The sequence below is a fragment of the Lactuca virosa genome, chromosome 4 (assembly GCF_052849685.1).
Source record: "Lactuca virosa cultivar CGN04683 chromosome 4, Lactuca_virosa_CGN04683_v6, whole genome shotgun sequence".
Taxonomy (NCBI): Eukaryota; Viridiplantae; Streptophyta; class Magnoliopsida; order Asterales; family Asteraceae; genus Lactuca; species Lactuca virosa.
Genome location: NC_136429.1, coordinates 24,473,486 through 24,493,855, shown reverse-complemented (window position 1 = coordinate 24,493,855; position 20,370 = coordinate 24,473,486). Strand labels below are relative to the sequence as shown.

The 20,370-nt window shown below is 31.5% G+C and overlaps 1 protein-coding gene across 1 annotated transcript; it reads left to right on the top strand.

The window, feature by feature from the left end:
- Positions 1-16,348: 16,348 nt before the first annotated feature.
- On the top strand, positions 16,349-20,067 carry LOC145103717 (endoglucanase 8-like). The gene is made up of 7 exons (XM_079040997.1): positions 16,349-16,632; positions 16,784-17,191; positions 17,701-17,793; positions 17,870-18,031; positions 18,813-18,924; positions 19,023-19,186; positions 19,372-20,067. The coding sequence occupies exons 1-7, from the start codon at positions 16,411-16,413 to the stop codon at positions 19,693-19,695; spliced, it is 1,485 nt and encodes a 494-aa protein (XP_078897123.1). The 5' UTR covers positions 16,349-16,410; the 3' UTR covers positions 19,696-20,067.
- The last annotated feature ends 303 nt before the right edge of the window (positions 20,068-20,370 follow it).

Genomic DNA, 20,370 nt, shown 5'->3' with positions numbered 1-20,370 from the left:
TTTTATTGGATATATATATATATATATATATATATATATATATATATATATAGAGAGAGAGAGAGAGGGAGAGAGAGTTAGGTTCATATGTGGATTGACATCTATTGTGTGGTTGTAAGAACCAATAGGATTTTAACAAAAAATTAATTAATAATTAATATATAAGGGTATTTTAGTAATATTACACATGGATTAAATGACATTCCAAATTAGATGCCTGCAATCTTGGATAAATAATTGAATCTCCTTTTATATCATCACACGTTTTCCATCATCTCCAAAACCCTATGAGGCCGTTATGTTCATAACCTGATTACGGTTACAAAATAAAACCTCGGTGTGTACCCATTGTTCAATGACTTCTTTCTACACAAAATCAATAACCATCGATCGATCAACATTCCAAGACTCAGTTTTTTCGATATCAACCACAATTTGGGTCAACTCTCCCAATGAAGAAACGCATGTAATTTTTTATTCTAACTCTTATAACATACAATGAGAGACAACATCCATGATCGACATTCTAACCCAGTTATTTGCATGAATCCTGTTAATGTGTATGTACCTTGTTGATGCTATGAATTCATGAAATACTTATATAAGCACAATTTGTTATATGTAATGTTATAGGTTCTTAAATATTAGAAACAAATAACCATATAGATTCTTTAATATGCGACTTGGCCTTCTAAGTTTCTGAAGCTACTGTGATAAATTACCAATATATCAAGTCAAGTTACATAATTAAGATCATTGACTATTAAACAATTATGATAATATAGAAAATTCTAAGGTTGAAGTCGGACACTTGAAACTAATATATAAAAGCTTTTAATACTAAGGTTAATTTTTAGACTTTTCATCATCATACGTTAAAAATTAATATACAAAAGCTTCTAATTTCTTGTCTCTTTGTATGATACAGAAGCAAATTTTATTTTTATTTTATTTTGTCTTATTAAAACCCTAATTTGGATTGCTTTATGTTTTTGAAGGTCTTATTAAAACCCTAATTTGGATTGCTTTATGTTTTTGAAGGTCCAGAAAAACTTCCTATCATTCTAATAGAATAGTATTCTTACATAATGTCATTCTCAACTAATGTTATTCTCGTAAGAATAAGTTGGAATAAGTCGATATCTAGATAATTCTTAGAGAATGTCATCTACGAACGAACCAAGAAAGAGAATGGGGATTCTTTCAAGAATGACGATATTCTTTTGCAAAATATTCTTTCAGAATAGATTCGTGTTGTTAAATTTTGATGTTTTTTTTTTTTCATTTTTAACCATTCTTAGTTTTAACCATTAAGAATAATGTAATTTTTAACCATTATTCGTCATATTTTTTTTCCAAAATGAATGTAATTATTGTTTATAGTCTTATTCTTTAAGAATTAATGTAATTAATGAATTTGAAATATCATTACTAGTTTATGGCGTCATTCTGACAGAACAAAATCGGTTGATATAAAAAATAACGTTAGGATTAAAATTAAATTAATTTTAAAATTCACATTTTTAAATGTAGTTTAATTGACTAAAAGTTCGAAATTTTCCTTTTTTAAATGCAGTTTAATTGACCAAAGTACCCTTATGCTGAAATTTGGATGATTATATGGTACATGTTATCCCATTGTAATATCATAGACCCTCAGATCACATCCGTTGGTCCAGAATTGTCCTTACGACCATACAATAGATGTCATCCACATTATAACCTAACCATATATATATATATATATATATATATATATATATATATATATATATTAATGCATATAAGTTTAAGGAACAATACAATTTAGTATGTTCAGACTTTTACCACACTATTTTCTGTACATTGCCTCTTTTAATCCTTTTTTGTTTTTATTTGGCAGATTTACTCCTTTAGTTTCTATAATTTGAAAGTGGTCTCTTTTTTGGTTTTGCCGCCGCTTCTGACACCACAAAAAATATGTGTTTGCTTCTCCACGATACGTGTCATATGCTTTTTCTACACCACTTATGTTCCACCGACTTCCCACCGCTTCCTCTAGATTGATTTCACCTTTTATCTCTATCTTCTCCATTGCATTCATACTTTCTCCCAAATTGATCATATGAAAGATTCTAATCGAAGCCAAGTTCATAATCTTTAACTAGCGTTTTTTTTTTGTTTTATTTATTTATTATTTTGTTTTATTTAATGTTTTAGCCCTTTCAAGTATGTTCTATTTGTTTTTCTTGATGTAGTGACTATATCATTTTTAGCTCTAAATCGTTTTGGATTCCTCAAACATCCATTAGAAGGCGGACAAATCCCCTTTCAAATCTCTGCAAATTAAGAAGAGAGAGACTAAGTATCGATCTCTAATGGGTTGTTTTCTTGGGTGTTTCGATGGTTCTTCCAGGGATAAAAAACGTAAAAGACATAGGTAAGGTGATTCTTCATGATCAAGTAAGTTAATTCAACATCCTTTAAAGTTTAATTTATTCTGTTACTGTTTGATTAACAGGAAACTGAAAGAAATCATTGTTTTTTTAGTCGAACTGTGTTATAAATTCTAGATTTTGACTTTGAGTTTAGCTTGAGAGTATTTACTTTGCCACTTTTTGTTGTAGAAACCTAAAATTGAAAACAATGTGAAAGTTGATGCATCCTTGGGACAAAGCATCATAGTGAGTCCCTCAACAACTTCATATGCCTTATGTGGTATTGGTCGGTGCATACGACCTCTGATTGTCGATGGTAATTTATCTCATTTTTTTATCACATCAAATTCCTTATAAAACTCGAAATTAACAAGGTTCTATTATAATTTTAGTTCATCAAATCCCAATTCACAAACATAAGTTGTTAAATATTCAAAAAGGTTTTTGTTCTAATTTTTCTCTCCTCCACCCCTTTTTGATTCACTCAACTTTGTGATAAGTTAGTCGAAGTTACCTTTTTGATGCTAAATGTTAGATTGTATGATGTGGATTCCATAACTAGGTTTGTTCTCAGATTTATGATGCTTAATTATATCGAGGTTGAAAAGAAAACTCTCCGTATGTGCATTTGAAATCCTAACTTAACGTGTTCTAAGGCTCTGGCTTAAAATTTACGGAAAACACTCAATGCAATTTAATGCAATTGAATTGATTTTCAGTTATAAGTCATCTATTCGTCCGACCTTCAAGGTCAAGGTCCAAGTCTTGTATGGAAATGAGAGAATATTGTACACAAGTTCTTTTATATCTTTGTATTCTCCTCAAAGTTTTTGATTAGAACAATATAACATATAAAAGAACAGTCCCAATACCAATTTAAGATAAATTAGATGAAACTCTATGCTGACTCCCATACAAATTTAATATAAATTTGAACTCCAGTAGATAGTTTAAAGCTATAACAAACAATTCAGATATTTTCTTCATTATTTCTTGATTTTAAGCATGACCTTTGTAAGGAAAATCATTGCAGGTACAATTCGAATTTAGGAATGAGAGAAAACTTTGGAAATCATGATGATTTAGCAGCTTCTGTTGAATATTCTAATGAAACATGTAAACCATAAACAATTATTACGTCCAAAGTTCTAAAATATTGTAAAACTTACAATCAACAACACAAAGTTGTGGATTTTGATTTTTTATTAAAGGTTTGTAAAAGATTTGGAGAAGAGAAGGAAAGGGATGAGGCAAGGTTCAAGTTTGTCAAAAGCCATCAGGTTCCACATACATAACTCATTGCAGCAAATATGACAATAATTCATAAACCGATATTTTTGGAAAGAATTTGACAACTGCAATGGAGAAGCTTACTTGCCTCTGTCATACCCTCATTTAGATTATGCATAATATTAACAACATTAAATGATCAAATTGTAAAGTAAATGCTTCATATAATCTTCATTTTTAAATTTCTCTTTCTTCTATCATTCTCTCTCTCTCTCTCTCTCTCTCTATCTCTCAAAGTGAACCAAATTAGAAGAAAATTCGCTTGATGGATATATGATATGTATATGTCTATTGCATTATACACAAATCTCTCATAGAAAATGTGTGACATCCCCATTTTCACAGTCAATTTAAAACTTTTTATTTATGCTTTATTACTTCAGAGTATACAACTTAATTGCGGAATTTTTTCCCAAACCATGATAATATTATTATTAAAGCATTCCCGAGGAAATGCATTTATATTAAAACCATGAGATGTCATCCTCAGTACAGATAGATAAGCATAAACAAGTCTTAATAAGCCTTACAACATTTTATTATACTAATGACCTAAATCTTTCATCATATTCAACATCCATGCGCTTTCGTACTGCTACATGTGATGCAAAGAAACTGAGTGGGTCAGGCTTGGGGGCGTGGTGAGCACATAGGGTTTTCAACCCACAATAATTAAGTTCTTTTAACTATATAATTCACATAAAATAAATTACATGATTACCAATTCCCGTTATTTTCACATACCGATACTAAAATATTGATCTCAAGGGACTTATCCTAAGGATCATCGTCATCAACGGGTAGACAATACTGCTTCGAGGATTCCTATAGCAATATGTGTTAATAAGGTAACCATGGGGGGATAGAGTACATCAAATGAACATATAGTTCATTAACACCTGCAGGTTGCGAGCCTGCCAGCGTTCCATTGGACTGTCTAGAAAAGTCTGTGGTCGTTATCTATACTCTGCTAGACGATTGGTTCATCAAAAGTCAAGGCCTCTTATCATCATCTCATCATTTTCATCATCCATCACTATCCAATATATTTTATATAAATACATGAAATATGTATATGATTAAATTAAGTAAAATCATATAATTCATTTAACCTAAATATCAAGTAATACAAACAATAGGCACACATAGCATTTTATCATCTAGATATTTTATATCTATGTGTAAGCTGAAAGTAACTATGCACTCACTTGTTAAAGTGGATGACTGGAAAGTTGGGCAGCGCTTCGCTTCAGCACTTGACTTTTCCTTTGATGTGACCTAGGTTCAATTATCACTAAGTCTTAGTTTATTATTTTCTTACGACTAATGAATAGTCTACATTCCTCAACAATCCCAATATTACATCAAGATCTATCAAGTAAGGAAAATCAGGTAGGATCATATCGGTGGTAGGGTCCGTTTGGTATATAGAGTATACTGTTTGGAAATCCCACTTTAAAACACCTCACTAAATCCAGCCTAGCCATCATCCCCGTAATTATATTAATCAGTAATATGACGTTGGGTTTACTGACAATTCTTATTATAAATTCATAACAACGACTATGAATTTAAATACAAATTACACTAAAATAATATAGAGTGTAATTTAACTTACAAAGATTTCCTAGATAAAAGTCTGTAAATTGCACTTACAGAGCTTCTACATGAAGGCTACTACTTCTTGGGCACTCAGGGGTAGCAGGGCTTCGCCGGTATACCCGAAACTAAGGAAATTTGGATCTAATGCAGAGAGAACTCGAGGGATTGAGCTATAAGGGTGAGATTTGAGAAGCACATATAGAGACGGGTATTTATAACCGAAAAAAGATATGTGTGCAGTGCACACTGTCGGGGCGCACCGCACAAATGGTCGGGGTGCTGACGTGTCGTTCTTTGAGTGGTGCCACGTGTCGAGATTTTGGTGGATGCCAGATGTGCGCCACGCATCTTGTCTGTGCGCGCGGCTGCGCACAATTTTTTTGAAATCTTAGAAAACTCATATCTTCTTCATACGAGCTCCGTTTTCAATGAGTTTTATATCCATGCATAGCTATCGACGAGATCTACAACTTTCATTTAGACATCGTCGGCTAATTTTGACTTTATTTATAAAGTTATATTTTTAATAGGCTTAGACTGTCAAAATCCGTTAAAAATTCATAACTCTCTCGTCTGACGTCCATTCTCGAATGTCTTTATATTGTTGGGTTCTTATTAACGAGGTCTTTGATTCTCATTTGTTTCAGATAATAATCAACCGATCTCAAATTCGATTTCTATGCTAACACAGTTACGCTGAAATATTAGAAAAATCATAACTTCTTCTCATGAAATTAGATTTAGACATTCTTTATATGCACACTTTCGGTTTCACGATTACTACGACTTTTGTTTAGATCACTTAGGCTAATAAGCAACCTATCAAAAATTATTTTTTTACGACACTCGTTGTCGTATCGCGGGTCGAACGCGAAACTTCAACGGGTCACAACTTCTTCGTTCTAAGCCCGATTTGAGCATTCCTTATATCCCCAGAATCCTCATCACGACTACTTCGACTTTCATCAAGGTTATTTGGCCTAATTATTATTCTATTTAAGACGCATATTCGATTTCTTGTTTTATTATATCGCTTCAAGCACGTATACTACATATAACTACACATATAACATATAATACTCAATAATTCTCTTTATTTACTTCATATAAAGGTTACAATTATTGACCATTACAATTATATCATCTTAGTAATGCCTAGTGAGAAAACACGGGTTTTACAAAATGGTTTACGAAAGATGAAATTATACAGACACACGATACAGGTTGAATTATTCTCATATGATACCGAGGGAGCTAGTTTTGATGACCGACTTATGTGGGACCTAATCTCTAGCGATGAAAGTGATTTGCCAGTTGATGACATTGCAAAGCCCTTTGCATACTCAAGTAAAGAATCAAAAACCGTCAAAGCCATTAAATTTGTTACAATCATTGATGGATTGTCATCGCATGGGTTGCACATCAGGGACGTAATATTTGCTACTATTATGGCCGAGAAACTAGTTGTTAAATTTGTTGAAACTTTTGAAACCAGTCAAATTTGAATGATGGGGACTCCGAAGAAAGGCCAAAATGAAGCACATTCCAGCAATGATATTCCTTCTACTTTCTAGTGTTTACATGAAGAGTTTATTGAAGGATAACACATGAAAGATATAAAAGATGTGACATGTACATTTTGTTAGTTGTTAGTTGAGGGGTTTTAGTTATTTGTCCCCTTTATGGTGTATAAAAGTTTTTCTTTTCATAGTTTTACTCGAAATTGGATTTATGACGAGCATAATGATAATGTTCGATGATAATGTTGGGGGAAGGCAACATAAGTAGAATCGTAGAGAGAGAGAGGAACGAGTGGGGTGAGGTGAGGCGGTTTGATGTGGGCTTTCTAATTTAATATTAATATAAATTATAATTTACTAAAAAGATCAAAAGTAATAAAAGTGTATGAAAATATTTTACATAAAAATTGAAACCACAATTAACATATTCAACTGGACAAATAAAAAGACTAAGCCTATAACCATTGATAATGAACATATACTATTTTTATATAATTTTGTCTGCATACAATATCCACTTACACTAACATTTTTCGTAATTACTTTATTCAACCGAAAAAAGATCATTAACACTGTGAAAACCAAACACTCAATCCTGAGACTTAACCATTTAAATGTACTAAAGAACTTCTAGCCCAGCGGTATGAGATGTTGCTCTACCTCCTTTAGGTTGAGGGTTCAAGTCTCGTCAGAACATAAACAAATTTAGGAGTAGTTTATGATTAGATTAGTTTTCCATTAAAAAAACCATTTAAATATGAACATCACCAAAGACTATAAGCATTTATTAAATCAATATCTGTTTTGAATATCGTGTGGCGATTCACATGGTACAGATCCGGTGCTCTAATACTTCATAAACTTGCCGAAAAAATTTGTTTCCTATTATTTCCCTATGCTCTTTCCATTTAAATTTCGTCCGAAATTGTAACAATCTTTTGATAGTTACGTAATTTCAATTGAACTATTACATGTGTTAACTGAAATTGTAATACTATTTTTCAATAAACTAGAAAAACTACTATATAGGGCAGAAACATTATTGTTAATAACGAAAACATTACCCTTGGCCTTGTGTTAAAGGTGTGCCTTGGAAACAACTTTTTTTTTGTCACTAGAAAGTTACACTCAATGATTTATATGATTGATTTGTGATACAACGTGTTTCGTATAAACTTCAAATAACACATGCATTGCTTCGTGATAAACTTGCTTTTATCCAAATTAACATATTCTACTTTACTTCTTTTTGTACCCAAGGCATGAGCAAGAGCCTTAGAAACTACACATTACTTTTAAACGTGTATGGTACATATCTTATTATTCAGAAATTTGACTTTTTTTACGAAGATTATTTCTTTTGTAGAGTTGTATTTATTGTAAACAAATCATCATATGTAAATATGTAATATAAAATAGTTAGCTTAAAAATACGAGAGTTTATACCAAAACCCATGTCATTGTACTGTGATAACTAAATTATATGAATTATGTTTTGGATCTATAAATTAATTAACTTTTTTTTTATCTCTTTAAAATAAATAATTGTAGCAAGCTATAAAAAGGATAAACATAAACAAAATAGAAAATTCTATGAAAGTTGAGGCTTGTACATTTGACATAGTTTTCTTAAAAAAATCAATCCACGTCGTATGTTTGTTTTCCAAGATACAACAACAAAAACGTTTCTTTAAAACCGCCGAACTCAACAAGATCCAGATATTACATTGATACATTGAAGAAACCACAATTATAGAAGAGAAAAGAATAGAGAGTTTTCACGTAGTTTTACCGTGTACAAAAATACTTTATTTATAGTGAAAACTTGTAACGGTCACCATAATCACAATTTATGGTGATTATAAACCGACAACTTAATTACCAAATTAAATTAAATCATTATTAAACACAAAAATGTAATTGAAATTGTGTTTAATTATTAATGTTAGTTAAATTTTAAACACAAATAACGGAATTAAAATTTTGTTAAATTTTTGTGTTTAAACATTCAACCACTCAATCAACCATCCAAAACACCTTATATTACTTTCTCATTCATCTATAATCCATTGTGGCCGTATAATAAACTAAAATGTAGGTATCCGAAAGGAACACAAATATGCAAATATAATATATTTTCAGTTTCAAACAAAAACTAAAATTTATATCGGAAAAATTGTCAAAACTATCTTTGGAAAAATTGTCAAAACTATCTTTCTAAAATCGGAAACCCCATATTTCCATCAATAGTTTCTATGAAACAAAACTACAAAAGGCAAGAGCATGGACGGTGGGTGGGTGATGATAAGTTATTTTCTTGGAATAATCTTTAGATTCTTTGTATTTAAAATTTCAAACGATGTTAGTCTACATCCTCCCAACCAATGTTTTAAAAACCGGTTTGAACCGACAGGTCGAACCGGTTGGATCGGGAATCGGGGAAGGGAGCGGTTCAACTATCACTGGTTTTATGTCTATTTCTGAACCGGATCGAACCGGCCGGTTTTTACAAAAATCTGGTTGAACCGGTTCAATTAAACCGGTTGAACCGGTTAAATTGAATAAAAACACATGAAATTGAAACCTTTTACATAATAAACTTTGGTAGTTTTTTCACATTTATTAAAAAATTTCTGAATACAAACAAATGATAAATGTTATGAAGTTTTTTTTATGCGTTTATATTCATCTAGGACTTTATTTTCTTTTTAACGCACTAGGATTGATGTAAAAGTTATGGTTATGAGTTATTTTAATGTATTTAGATTGATCTACAACTTGTTTTCATGTGTATTTTAATGTTTGAACTTGTGGACATCAAATTCTTGATTTTTGTATGTATGTATGTGTATGAAAATACGAAAAAAATGAAAATTATAGAAACCGGTTTACTCAGCGGTCGAACCGGTTGAACCGGAAACCGGTAGCCATACCGGTTCAACTAAAAAACCGGTTTTTAAAGCATTGCTCCCAACACTAGATCGCATCATCTATTACACATCACTACACACTCCCACAATATATATATATATATATATATATATATATATATATATATATATATATATATGAAAAAACATCATAAATGGTCCCTGTGGTTTCCCCAAATCTGAAGTTTAGTCACCGTGGTTTAAAAACTTCATAGATGGTCCCTATGCTTTCAAAACTTTTGACGATTGGTCCTTATTCCTAACTCTGTTAAAGTTTGTCTGTTAACTGAAGGGTATTTTTGTTATTTCACTAATATAGGGACCATTTATGATGTTTTCTCTTATTAAAAAAAATAAATATACTTATTTAATATATAAAATCTCTCTCTCTCTCTCTCTCTCTCTCGGTGTGTGTGTGTGTGTGTGTGTTTGTTTCAGAAGAACACCAAAACCAACGCTTCCTAGTACCTGACCTCAAATTGAGCCCTCAACAACCACAGTACACGAAGAATGACCACCAGGATTTCAAGAAGGAGATTTTTTTCGTCAAACACCGAATCTGCCATGAAATCAACAGACATTAAGATGAAGACGACCCCGATGCGTTAAACCCTAGTTCTACTAATTCCATTGATGACGATGAACCTGTTATCTTGATACATAAACCAGAAGGGAGGAAACCCATGAAGGTATTATCAGAGATGTCTAATTCTTTAAGTGCAGGAGGATTGGTGTCAACTGGTAAAACCCCATTGAATCTATTACAACTCAAATCAAGCACTTTCAATTGGGCAAGATGAAAAAAGGAAAATAAAAGAGGGCCTTTAAGGGAATTACATGAAAGATTAAAGGTTTGAAATCGAACTAAATTAGAAAGCAAATCAAGGAAACTACTGATTAATCTTTTCTTTTGGAGTTTTACTGTAACAATCCTACTAGAAGAGGAATTAGAAGTGATGCCTGCCCAGTTGCAGCAATGAAAGAGGATAAAGTAAGTGGCAATTCCAATCTACTTTGAAACCCCATAATCCTCCCAGGTCATCGGAATTGCATGCCACATTCTGTGAAATCACAAGAACCTGAATTTGAAGAGAAAACACAACTAATTACTAGTACCCATATCTCCAATACAACAACCATGTCTGATTATTAATCGTAAGATGAAGACTAACGGGGATGAAATTATAGGAAGGTATTGGTGCCATGTCTAGTAACCCTTTATCGTCTTTGCTAATATGCCAATTATTCCATGATCGACCTTACCTGATACCAAATTGAAGGATCTTCATGCGATACCTAATGTCGGAGTAGAGATCTGGTATGGCCGGAGAAGGATCGATTGAGCGGTGATCTTTATGTCTTGAGGTACTGGAGTGGTCTTTGGGTGGTAATGTATGATTGTAGCTAAAGACGAAAAAACGGGAAGTGGGTGTTGTGAATCGATTTGGGAAACACCCATTTTAGATGGATCTGTGAATTGGATTAAATTAAGTGATATATTTGGAGAGAGAGAGAGAGAGACCTTTACATATTATTTTATTTTTATTTTTTAAATAAGTGAAAACATCATAAATGGTCCCTATGGCAGTGAAATGACGAAAATGCCCTTCATTTAACGGACAAAAGTTAACGGAGTTAGCAATAAGGACCCATCGTCAAAAGTTTTGAAAGCACATGGACCATCTATGAGGTTTTTAAACCATGGGAACTAAACTTCAGATTTTGGGTAACCAGAGGAACCATTTATGATGTTTTTTCTATATATATACGTAAGTTCAATTGAGAAAATAAAAAAGGTTGAAAATGGGGGTATCATTCTCAGCCAATCATTTGTTTTTGCCGCAAAAACCTCCGTTGTACCAGCGGAAATTGGAAAGGAATACACATGTATTTTCCAACAAAACATGTTTCATTAAACTATGTTAATCATTACCTTAATATATACAAAAAACATAGTTTTTTTCGTTTTTTTAATTTTTAAGAAGCTATTTTTCTCGAAAAATGATTTTAAATATACCAAAATTCATGATTTTTTATTCTCTGCAAATAGACATCTATATTGATATAGTTTTAAGATAACTTTTTTTTTTATATTTTTAGCTATCGTTATTCATAAGTGAATAAAAATGCATCAAATTTTTGCTACAGTAAATTCGTTATTCACTTATGAATAAAAATATATATTTAATTTTTTTTACAACTTAAGTATCATTTATACTACTTATTCATATATGAATAACAAATTAATTGTAACAAAAATATGATAAATATTGTATTCATATATGAATATAAAATATGACGACAACTAATACGCATTTTATTCATATATAAATATAATATATGACGAAAGATGATGTAAAAAATATATTTGAAGTAAAAAAAACTTTATTACGTGTCATATTCATATATGAACGATACTTAAACTACAAAAGAAAATTAAGTATACGCTTTATTCATAAGTGAATAACGAATATACAGTAATAAAAATCTGATATATTTTTAATTATTTATGAATAGCGAAAGCTGAAACTCTAAAAAAATAAAATTTTTATTTTATCTTAAAACTATATCAATATGGATGTCTATTTATAGAGAATAAAAAATTATAAATTTTGATATATTTAAAATAATTTTTCGATAAAAATGACTTTCTAAAAATCAAAAAAACAAAAAAAAATGTTTTTGTTAATATTAAGGTAATGATTAACATTGTTTAAGTAAACATGTTTGGATAGAAAACACATGTTTATCCGTTATCCATTTCCGTCGGTACGTTTAAATGTTTTGCAGCAAAATAAATGTGTGGCTGAGAATGATTCCCTCATTCTCAATATTTTTTTTTCCTCAATTGAACATTCATCTCTTTCTCTATCTCTCTCTCTCTCTCTCTCTCTATATATATATATATATATATATATATATATATATATTAAAAAGAAGTGAACGGAGTAATAGGAGTGGGGATGACTATATTTTATTAACGAAAGTAAGGAGAGTAAAGAGAAAATTACGTTACAATGAGTTGAAAGAAAAAAAATACAATAATGTTTAGGTTTTGTTGTGGTTATCGTTTATTGGTTTATATCGGATGTTTAAAAGATGACACTTAAATTGTTATAAAGATAAGGGAAATTGATAGAAAAGTTCTAACATTTTCGGAAAAGTTACACTTTAGTCCCAAAAAATTTTTTGAACATAAAAGTACCGATTATTTCATTTTGGTTCAAATTTATAAAAAAGTCATTTTTTTTCTTTTAACAAGAAATGACATAGTATTGTGTTTTTACAAAAATCGGGACTTTTATGTTCAGTTTTTTTTTGGGACTAAATGCAACTTTTCTGAAAATATTTGAATTTTTCAAACAATTTCTCTAAAGATAAAACCTTCAATGATCAGAGATAGAGAAATGTCATATTTCTCAGGAAATTACATTAAACCAAAAACATTTGATATACAACAATGTTTCAATGATCAATCAAAGATAGACAAATGTCATGGTTCATTATCCGGAAATTACATTAAACCAAAAACATTTTGTATAAAACAATGTATGTATTAAACTATGAATCGGTTATTGATGATATCCAATAAAATTAATGCATTTATCTATGTTCATGGTGGAACCAATAAAAATTTATCTATGTTCATGGTGGAACCAATAAAAAAGAAAACAAAAGTAATAATTTTGTTATTGAGAAGAAGCCAAAAATTAAAGAAAAGGTAAAGAAAGAGCACAAAGTTTAAGAAGGAAATCATAAAAAGTCGGTGAAACCGTGAGGGGTAGAGGGGCGCAAGGCAAATTGGGCGATGAATGTCTTAAATGCCCCCCACTTTCATTTACGACTATCACTACTCCACCTCCTCTATCTCATGTGCCCAATACAAATACACTTGGCCTTATCTTTTAGACCTGACGGCGTGTACCCCTCAGTTTTTTTCTTATTTTTATTTTCTTTGCCAAAATTTAGGGTGTGTATGAGAAAAAAATTTCATTTTTTTTTCTAAAAAAAATATATATTTATACAAATATTATATTTATTTTGTAGGAAATTATTTGTAGGGAATCAAAAACCATAAATTTTAATATATTTTTTATAATTTTTTAGTAGGTATATAATTTAATAAATATTAAAAAAGTTAAAAAAAAAAAAAAAAAATACTAACCAATCACATGAAGAGAGACTTAGGTGCTGTTTGTTTTTTCGAAGCGAAAATTCATGAAATCTGCGGACCACCTCTGCAATCCTCTGTAGCAGAAGAGGCGGAACAAACGGCTGCAACCTATAATAAGAAGCATGTTTGTTTTTTAACATCTGCAGACTGCTGCAGTAAACTAAAATTTAAATAAACTAATTTTATAAACTGAAAATAGTTCTCAAAATTTAATAATTCTAGTCTTAAAACATTGAAATAATAATAAAAAAACATGTAAAAAAACAAAAATATAAAACTTTTTAAAAAAAAAAAACTTAAAAAAATGTAAAAGAAACTAAAAGTTTTATTCTAGAAAAAAAAACTAATTTTAAAAAACATTAAAAAAAATAATAAAAAAAATTAAAAAAGTATTACAAACGATGTCTACAAAGTTCGTAAAAAATTACACACGTTAAAAAAGATGCAACTGAAATTGAAAATATTATTAATAGAAACGGTAAAAAAAAAATTAAAAAAATCAAGTTAAAAAAAATCGTGGAAACTATAAAAATAAATTGTATCACATCCGTAAATAAAAATTTAAGAAAATAAAAGTTTAAAAAAATAAGTTATACAAAAATTCTTAAAAAAACACTTGAAAAAAATGAAAGCTAAAGAGGCTAGAAGAGGCAAGTCAAGTGCTGCGCCACGCAGCACGCGCGCAGAGGTTTTGTACTCTGAAGTCTTCCAAAAAGCAAACTGCTGCGAGAGGAAAAGTGTTGCACGTGTGCTGCGCCGCACATCAATAAGTGGTTTGAAGAGGTTTTTATAAAAAAACAAACAACAACTTAGGGATAGACTCCCTTACTTTTTTTCCTTAACCCCTTTTCCTTCACCCGCAGTATGGTGTTTCAGGGTGGCGGAACCTTTCCCTCATTCTTTTCGCGCTGCATACCCACCGGCCTTACTTGGTCTGTTTTATAGTGGTTTAACAGTTTTTTATGATTTTTATTAATTTATGAAATATGCTAATTATTATTATTATTATTATTATTATTATTATTATAACAAAGACGCGATTGATGCATTACTAATTTATTGTATGTGAAAAGATTTACATACCTTTCGTTAAAATGATGTATACCATGTATAATTTAACATATTAGTGAATAAAAAGTTAAGTATTTAGTAAATATTATGTTTTACAAAACAAGAAGTTAATATATTTTTATAACTTTATCAATTACCGCGACATATATTCTTTATAATTAATTCACTTAAAATTTATAAATATTCATCACTTAATATAAAGAAACGAATGACTTTTTATTTTTGTAACATTACCCATTTTTGTCATTCTTTGAGTTGTTCACGCAATGATTTTCGACTTTGCAAATTACCAAAATTATTTTGATGCATGAATCTAGTGTTTGTTTTGTAATAGAAGACAAAACACAATTGTGTGGTGTTATTCACTTACCAGATCATTTTAGTAATTAACCTCTAATACAACAATGAAACTATTTATATATATTTTTTCAAGAGAAATTAAATTGCTTCTTACCTTTTATGCTTACAAAATTTTTCCTACCTACTAATATTATTACAAGTGTCACAATTCTATATTTTTTTAACTATCTCATTAAGAGTATATTATTAAGAATATATCAAATCAAATTAAATTGATTGGTGAAATGATGACACGTGTCGTAATATTAGTGAGTAGAAATACTTGTAGGTATAAAAAATACGAGACAATTTAATTTTTTTTTTCAGTTATCCTATTAAGATAATTTATAACATGTATAATTTAATAAAAGCTTAATTTTTTTTGTCGCTTGTAGTTCGATATAAGGAAAAAAAATTGTAATTTAAGGAAAAAAATTAATTACTATAAAAGTCCATATACTTTTATAATCTTACCAAATAATGTAACATAATATATTCTCAAATTATTTAACATAATAGATCATATTTGTATCAATTAACAGAATAAATTAAGTTTCTATAATATATTATATACAATGGTAAATAGTAATAAACTTATTACATCAAATAGCTAACAATCTTATATAAACTTGAAAAGGTCATAAAAATGTATCAATCTTTTGTATATTTATCTATTTTAAAAATATATAGTATATAACATATCATGTATTTCAAAGATTGTCATGCATTTACCAGTCACCACGAAAATGGTGGATGGTAGTAAACGGCACAATTGTGTGGGGACGGAAGCAGCAACGGTTACTTACAATAAATCACTATCACACCCGGGTAAAACTGTAACCCGACCCGACCAGTCAAACAACCCGCCGAATAAGTCAAACAAGCCCTGTACTTATCGATATCCAAACCCACCCATCCTTTCGGACCCTATCACGTGTTCCAATCTGATTGGCCCATCCTCAAGAATCCAATGCCCTACTTTATCTCTCTATAAAGCCAAACGACGACGCTTCCACTTTTCCCCCGCCTTTCTCCCATTCCTTGCTTCTCCCTCCCGTAAACTCGAAATGGCGCCAAAGGCGGTAACTTTTCCGGCTGCTTTTCCGGTTGTTTTCGTCGTTTTTACTCTATGTCTCATGTTCTCTGCTTCTGCTACTGCGCATGACTACTCCGACGCTCTCCGGAAATGCATTCTTTTCTTCGAAGGTCAACGTTCCGGGAAACTTCCGCCGGATCAGCGCGTCAGGTGGCGGAGTCATTCTGCATTGCACGATGGAGCTTCCGCTGGGGTATGTGTTTTCGTTTATTTTCTATTCTCCAGCATTTACTTCGATTCCGTGAGTTCGGAATTTCTGTAATCGCTGTGTTATTTTGTGGTCATGAGGTTATTAGTATCAGGTTTGATTTTTCGTTTAAATCTTTGTGTTGTGAAATTTACAGGTCGATTTGACGGGAGGATACTACGACGCCGGTGACAACATAAAGTTTGGGTTTCCGATGGCGTTTACGACAACAATGCTGGCATGGAGTGTGATAGATTTCGGGAGGATAATGGGGCCGGAGCTAGGGAATGCAGTTAGGGCAGTGAAATGGGGAACAGATTACTTACTAAAAGCAACCGTGACAGACGGTGTCGTTTATGTTCAAGTAGGAGACGCAATCTCGGACCATAACTGTTGGGAGAGGCCGGAGGACATGGATACGCTAAGAACGGTGTCTAAAATCGATCGGAACCACCCTGGATCTGACGTGGCTGGCGAAACCGCCGCTGCTTTGGCCGCTGCATCCATCGTTTTCCGGTCACGTGACCCGACTTACTCTCGCATCCTTCTCAACCGTGCTGTTAAGGTACGTTTAATTTTATTTTTGTCATTTTGTTACAACAGAAAAATAAAGCTTCATTTACTTTTTATGCGTGTATATTTGCTATTTTTGTTTTTATTTCTAGAAAAAAAGGAGAGAGGTTATGTAAAATTTGTTTCCATTTTAGTTATTTTCGAGTAGATCAAAATGTCCATTTTAAAACTTTGTGTAAAACAAAGCTATCAACTCCATATTTATAAATTCCAATCTTTTATAAATATTTTATTGTGTCACTTGTGCATGCATTTTTAGTCCTATGAAGTGCTTTGAATGTGGTTAACCGTAGACGCATATTCTTTGCTGTATATATGAACAACAGTTACTATATTACTTTTCTTTTTTCCTTTTCGATCAATTGGGTGTATTTATTACTTTTATATAAGACGTAAACAGCACTAATAAATTCATGAATCCAAGAGTGGACGACATGTTTCTGTTAACTTTAACGTTTCCCAAAGTACCTTTATTTAGCTTCCGTTTATTATATTCGTTAGGTCTTCCGTTTTGCTGACACCTACAGAGGAGCATACAGCAACGACTTGCACTCTGCCGTTTGCCCATTTTACTGTGACAACAATGGCTATCAGGTAACTATATAAAAGTTTAACCCATTTTTACTTTAAATAACCATTAAGTAAATACTTATTTTATTTTGTCGGGCAGGATGAATTGCTTTGGGCAGCAGCATGGTTACACAAGGCATCAAGAAGACGTCAGTACAGAGAGTACATTATTAAAAACGAGGTTATTTTACGGGCAGGTGACACCATTAATGAATTTGGATGGGATAACAAACATGCGGGCATCAATGTTCTTGTTTCAAAGGTAATTAATCATTAAGCATATAATAATTATTATATTTATATTTAAATGTTTAATTTTATCTAATAATTACGTGTGCTCTTATCAAAGTTTTGTCATATAGTGTATGTCCTGATATTCCTCATTTCAATCTAAAATACGCCACACCCTATTATCCTTTTACATTGTGTCAGCAAGTCACATGGTTTCAACTTTCGATTGTGTAAAATCATGTTTATTTCTAAAGTAGAAACCACAATGTGGGTCCCATTTCCATTTATTTTCACACAAGAATTGGTCAAAAACAGAATGTGTTTCCTATATATCAATCCATCTATCAAAATTACTAGCATGCTAGTATCTTTTTATTTTTGTTAAGTTGAAAATGACGAAAGTGGGTCTTTTGGTCCAAAGTCCTTTAGAGTAAAGACCATGTCCTGTTTGGTAAAAAAATGCGGGGAGTATGTCTATATCTATTGTAATGTGTCTTTACTCTCAAGTGGAATAGACTAATGCGAGAAGAAGGCATGTACCTCCTTCATGTTTAAGTTTCTATGGTTAATGTCGAGGGGCCCACATAAGGATAGAAAAGTCATTGGCTTTCTCTGCAATCCATGTGCATAAAGGCTATTGAACTAGAAGGGTGTGACCTCACTTTGAACCGGATAAAAATTGACATTTTATGCCACACATTTCGTTTCCCGTATCTTTGGACTGTCTATCCATGTGCTTTGCTTCCTTTAGATTCTACGCTTCAATAATTATATAGATAAAAGATAACATGATTTTTGTATTGATAATACAGGAGGTGTTAATGGGAAAATCGCCTGGTTTCAAATCGTTCCAGAATAACGCCGATGCTTTTATTTGTTCTTTATTGCCTGGAACGACTCATCTACAAGTTCAATATTCACCAGGTTTGCTATAAATATATACTATATTTTTAATTTTGGCCTTGTTGAAATAATATGTACTTTTGGTAATTTTTTTTTTTAATATTTTCGTTATAATCTAGGTGGATTGATATTTAAAGCTGGAGGGAGTAACATGCAACATGTAACTTCACTATCCTTTTTACTGTTGGCCTACTCTAACTACCTCAGCCACGCCAATCATGTGGTGCCATGTGGCGATAAATCAGCCTCCCCTGCTCTTCTCAAAAGCCTAGCCAGACGTCAGGTAAACTAAAAAAAATATATACATTTATTTCTCTGCTAAATTTAAATTATCCAAAAATACATACGTTACATAAAAAAAAATGTTATTGGGCCCATTCACAATCATTTCTAAACACGAACATTCCCTTATGTTATGGACCTCCATTCTGTTTTCATAACTTGTACAATTAATTCTTTTTTTCACAGGTGAATTATATACTTGGAGATAATCCAATTAAAATGTCCTACATGGTGGGATATGGGACCCGTTATCCACAGAGGATTCATCATAGGGGGAGCTCAGTACCCTCTATCAGGATCCATCCAGCCCGCATTGGTTGCAAGGCTGGATCACGTTATTTTTTCAGTCCTGACCCCAACCCGAATGTGCTGGTTGGGGCAGTCGTCGGTGGGCCTAATACCACCGACGCGTTCCCAGACTCCAGACCCTTTTTTCAAGAATCGGAGCCCACAACGTATATAAATGCACCGTTGGTGGGATTACTAGCCTACTTTGCAGCCCACCCTTGACTTACACGTGTCCAATGAGTAGTGGTGCGCAAAACGGTCACCCTGCATTTCTTCCTTATTTCTGGTTAACTAGATGTTATTAGTGTCTTGTCTTTTTTTCCAAAATTGAAAAATGGGATTTTTTTTTTGTTTTATGGTGACATATCGGCTATTAATGGGGGGCGTTATTTAAGTAAATCTTTCTTTTGTGCTATGTGGCTAAAGTGTTTAAAGTTGTGTCTTATATGTAATTTGGTTGTTCGGAGGAATTAGTTTTGGCAAACGTGATTGGAATCGTTGAAGTGTAAAAGTTGTTTCCAATTGTACTTTTGTGATATCGAAATTGTAAGTGAAATCTATTAATAGTTATTCGAAAGTTTATTTGATCGTTAATGTTTATTTCATGGTTAAATTAAAATTTTATTTTGTAATTGTATAAGAAATTCATTGGACTTCTGTTAATGGACAAGACATTTGTGTATGTGGTGTCCACCACCATGTAAGGGACATCCTCTTTAAAGTTTAAACTCTTGTGTACTTTTAGTTTGAAATCATATACTGGATACCATCTGCAGGTTGGATAATTTGGTAGACATATCAAACTTCTTATAAATTTTATTTATTAGTTGATCTAATAAATTTGATTATTATATTATTGAAATATAATTTAATTATTTTAAATAAGGGATTTAACAA

Coding starts and splice junctions, on each gene's coding strand:
- LOC145103717 (XM_079040997.1), top strand. CDS start 16,411: ATGGCGCCAAAGGCGGTAACTTTTCCGGCTGCTTTTCCGGTTGTTTTC. Junction 17,794..17,869: donor GTGACAACAATGGCTATCAG/GTAACTATATAA, acceptor TTTGTCGGGCAG/GATGAATTGCTTTGGGCAGC. Junction 18,925..19,022: donor ACAAGTTCAATATTCACCAG/GTTTGCTATAAA, acceptor GTTATAATCTAG/GTGGATTGATATTTAAAGCT.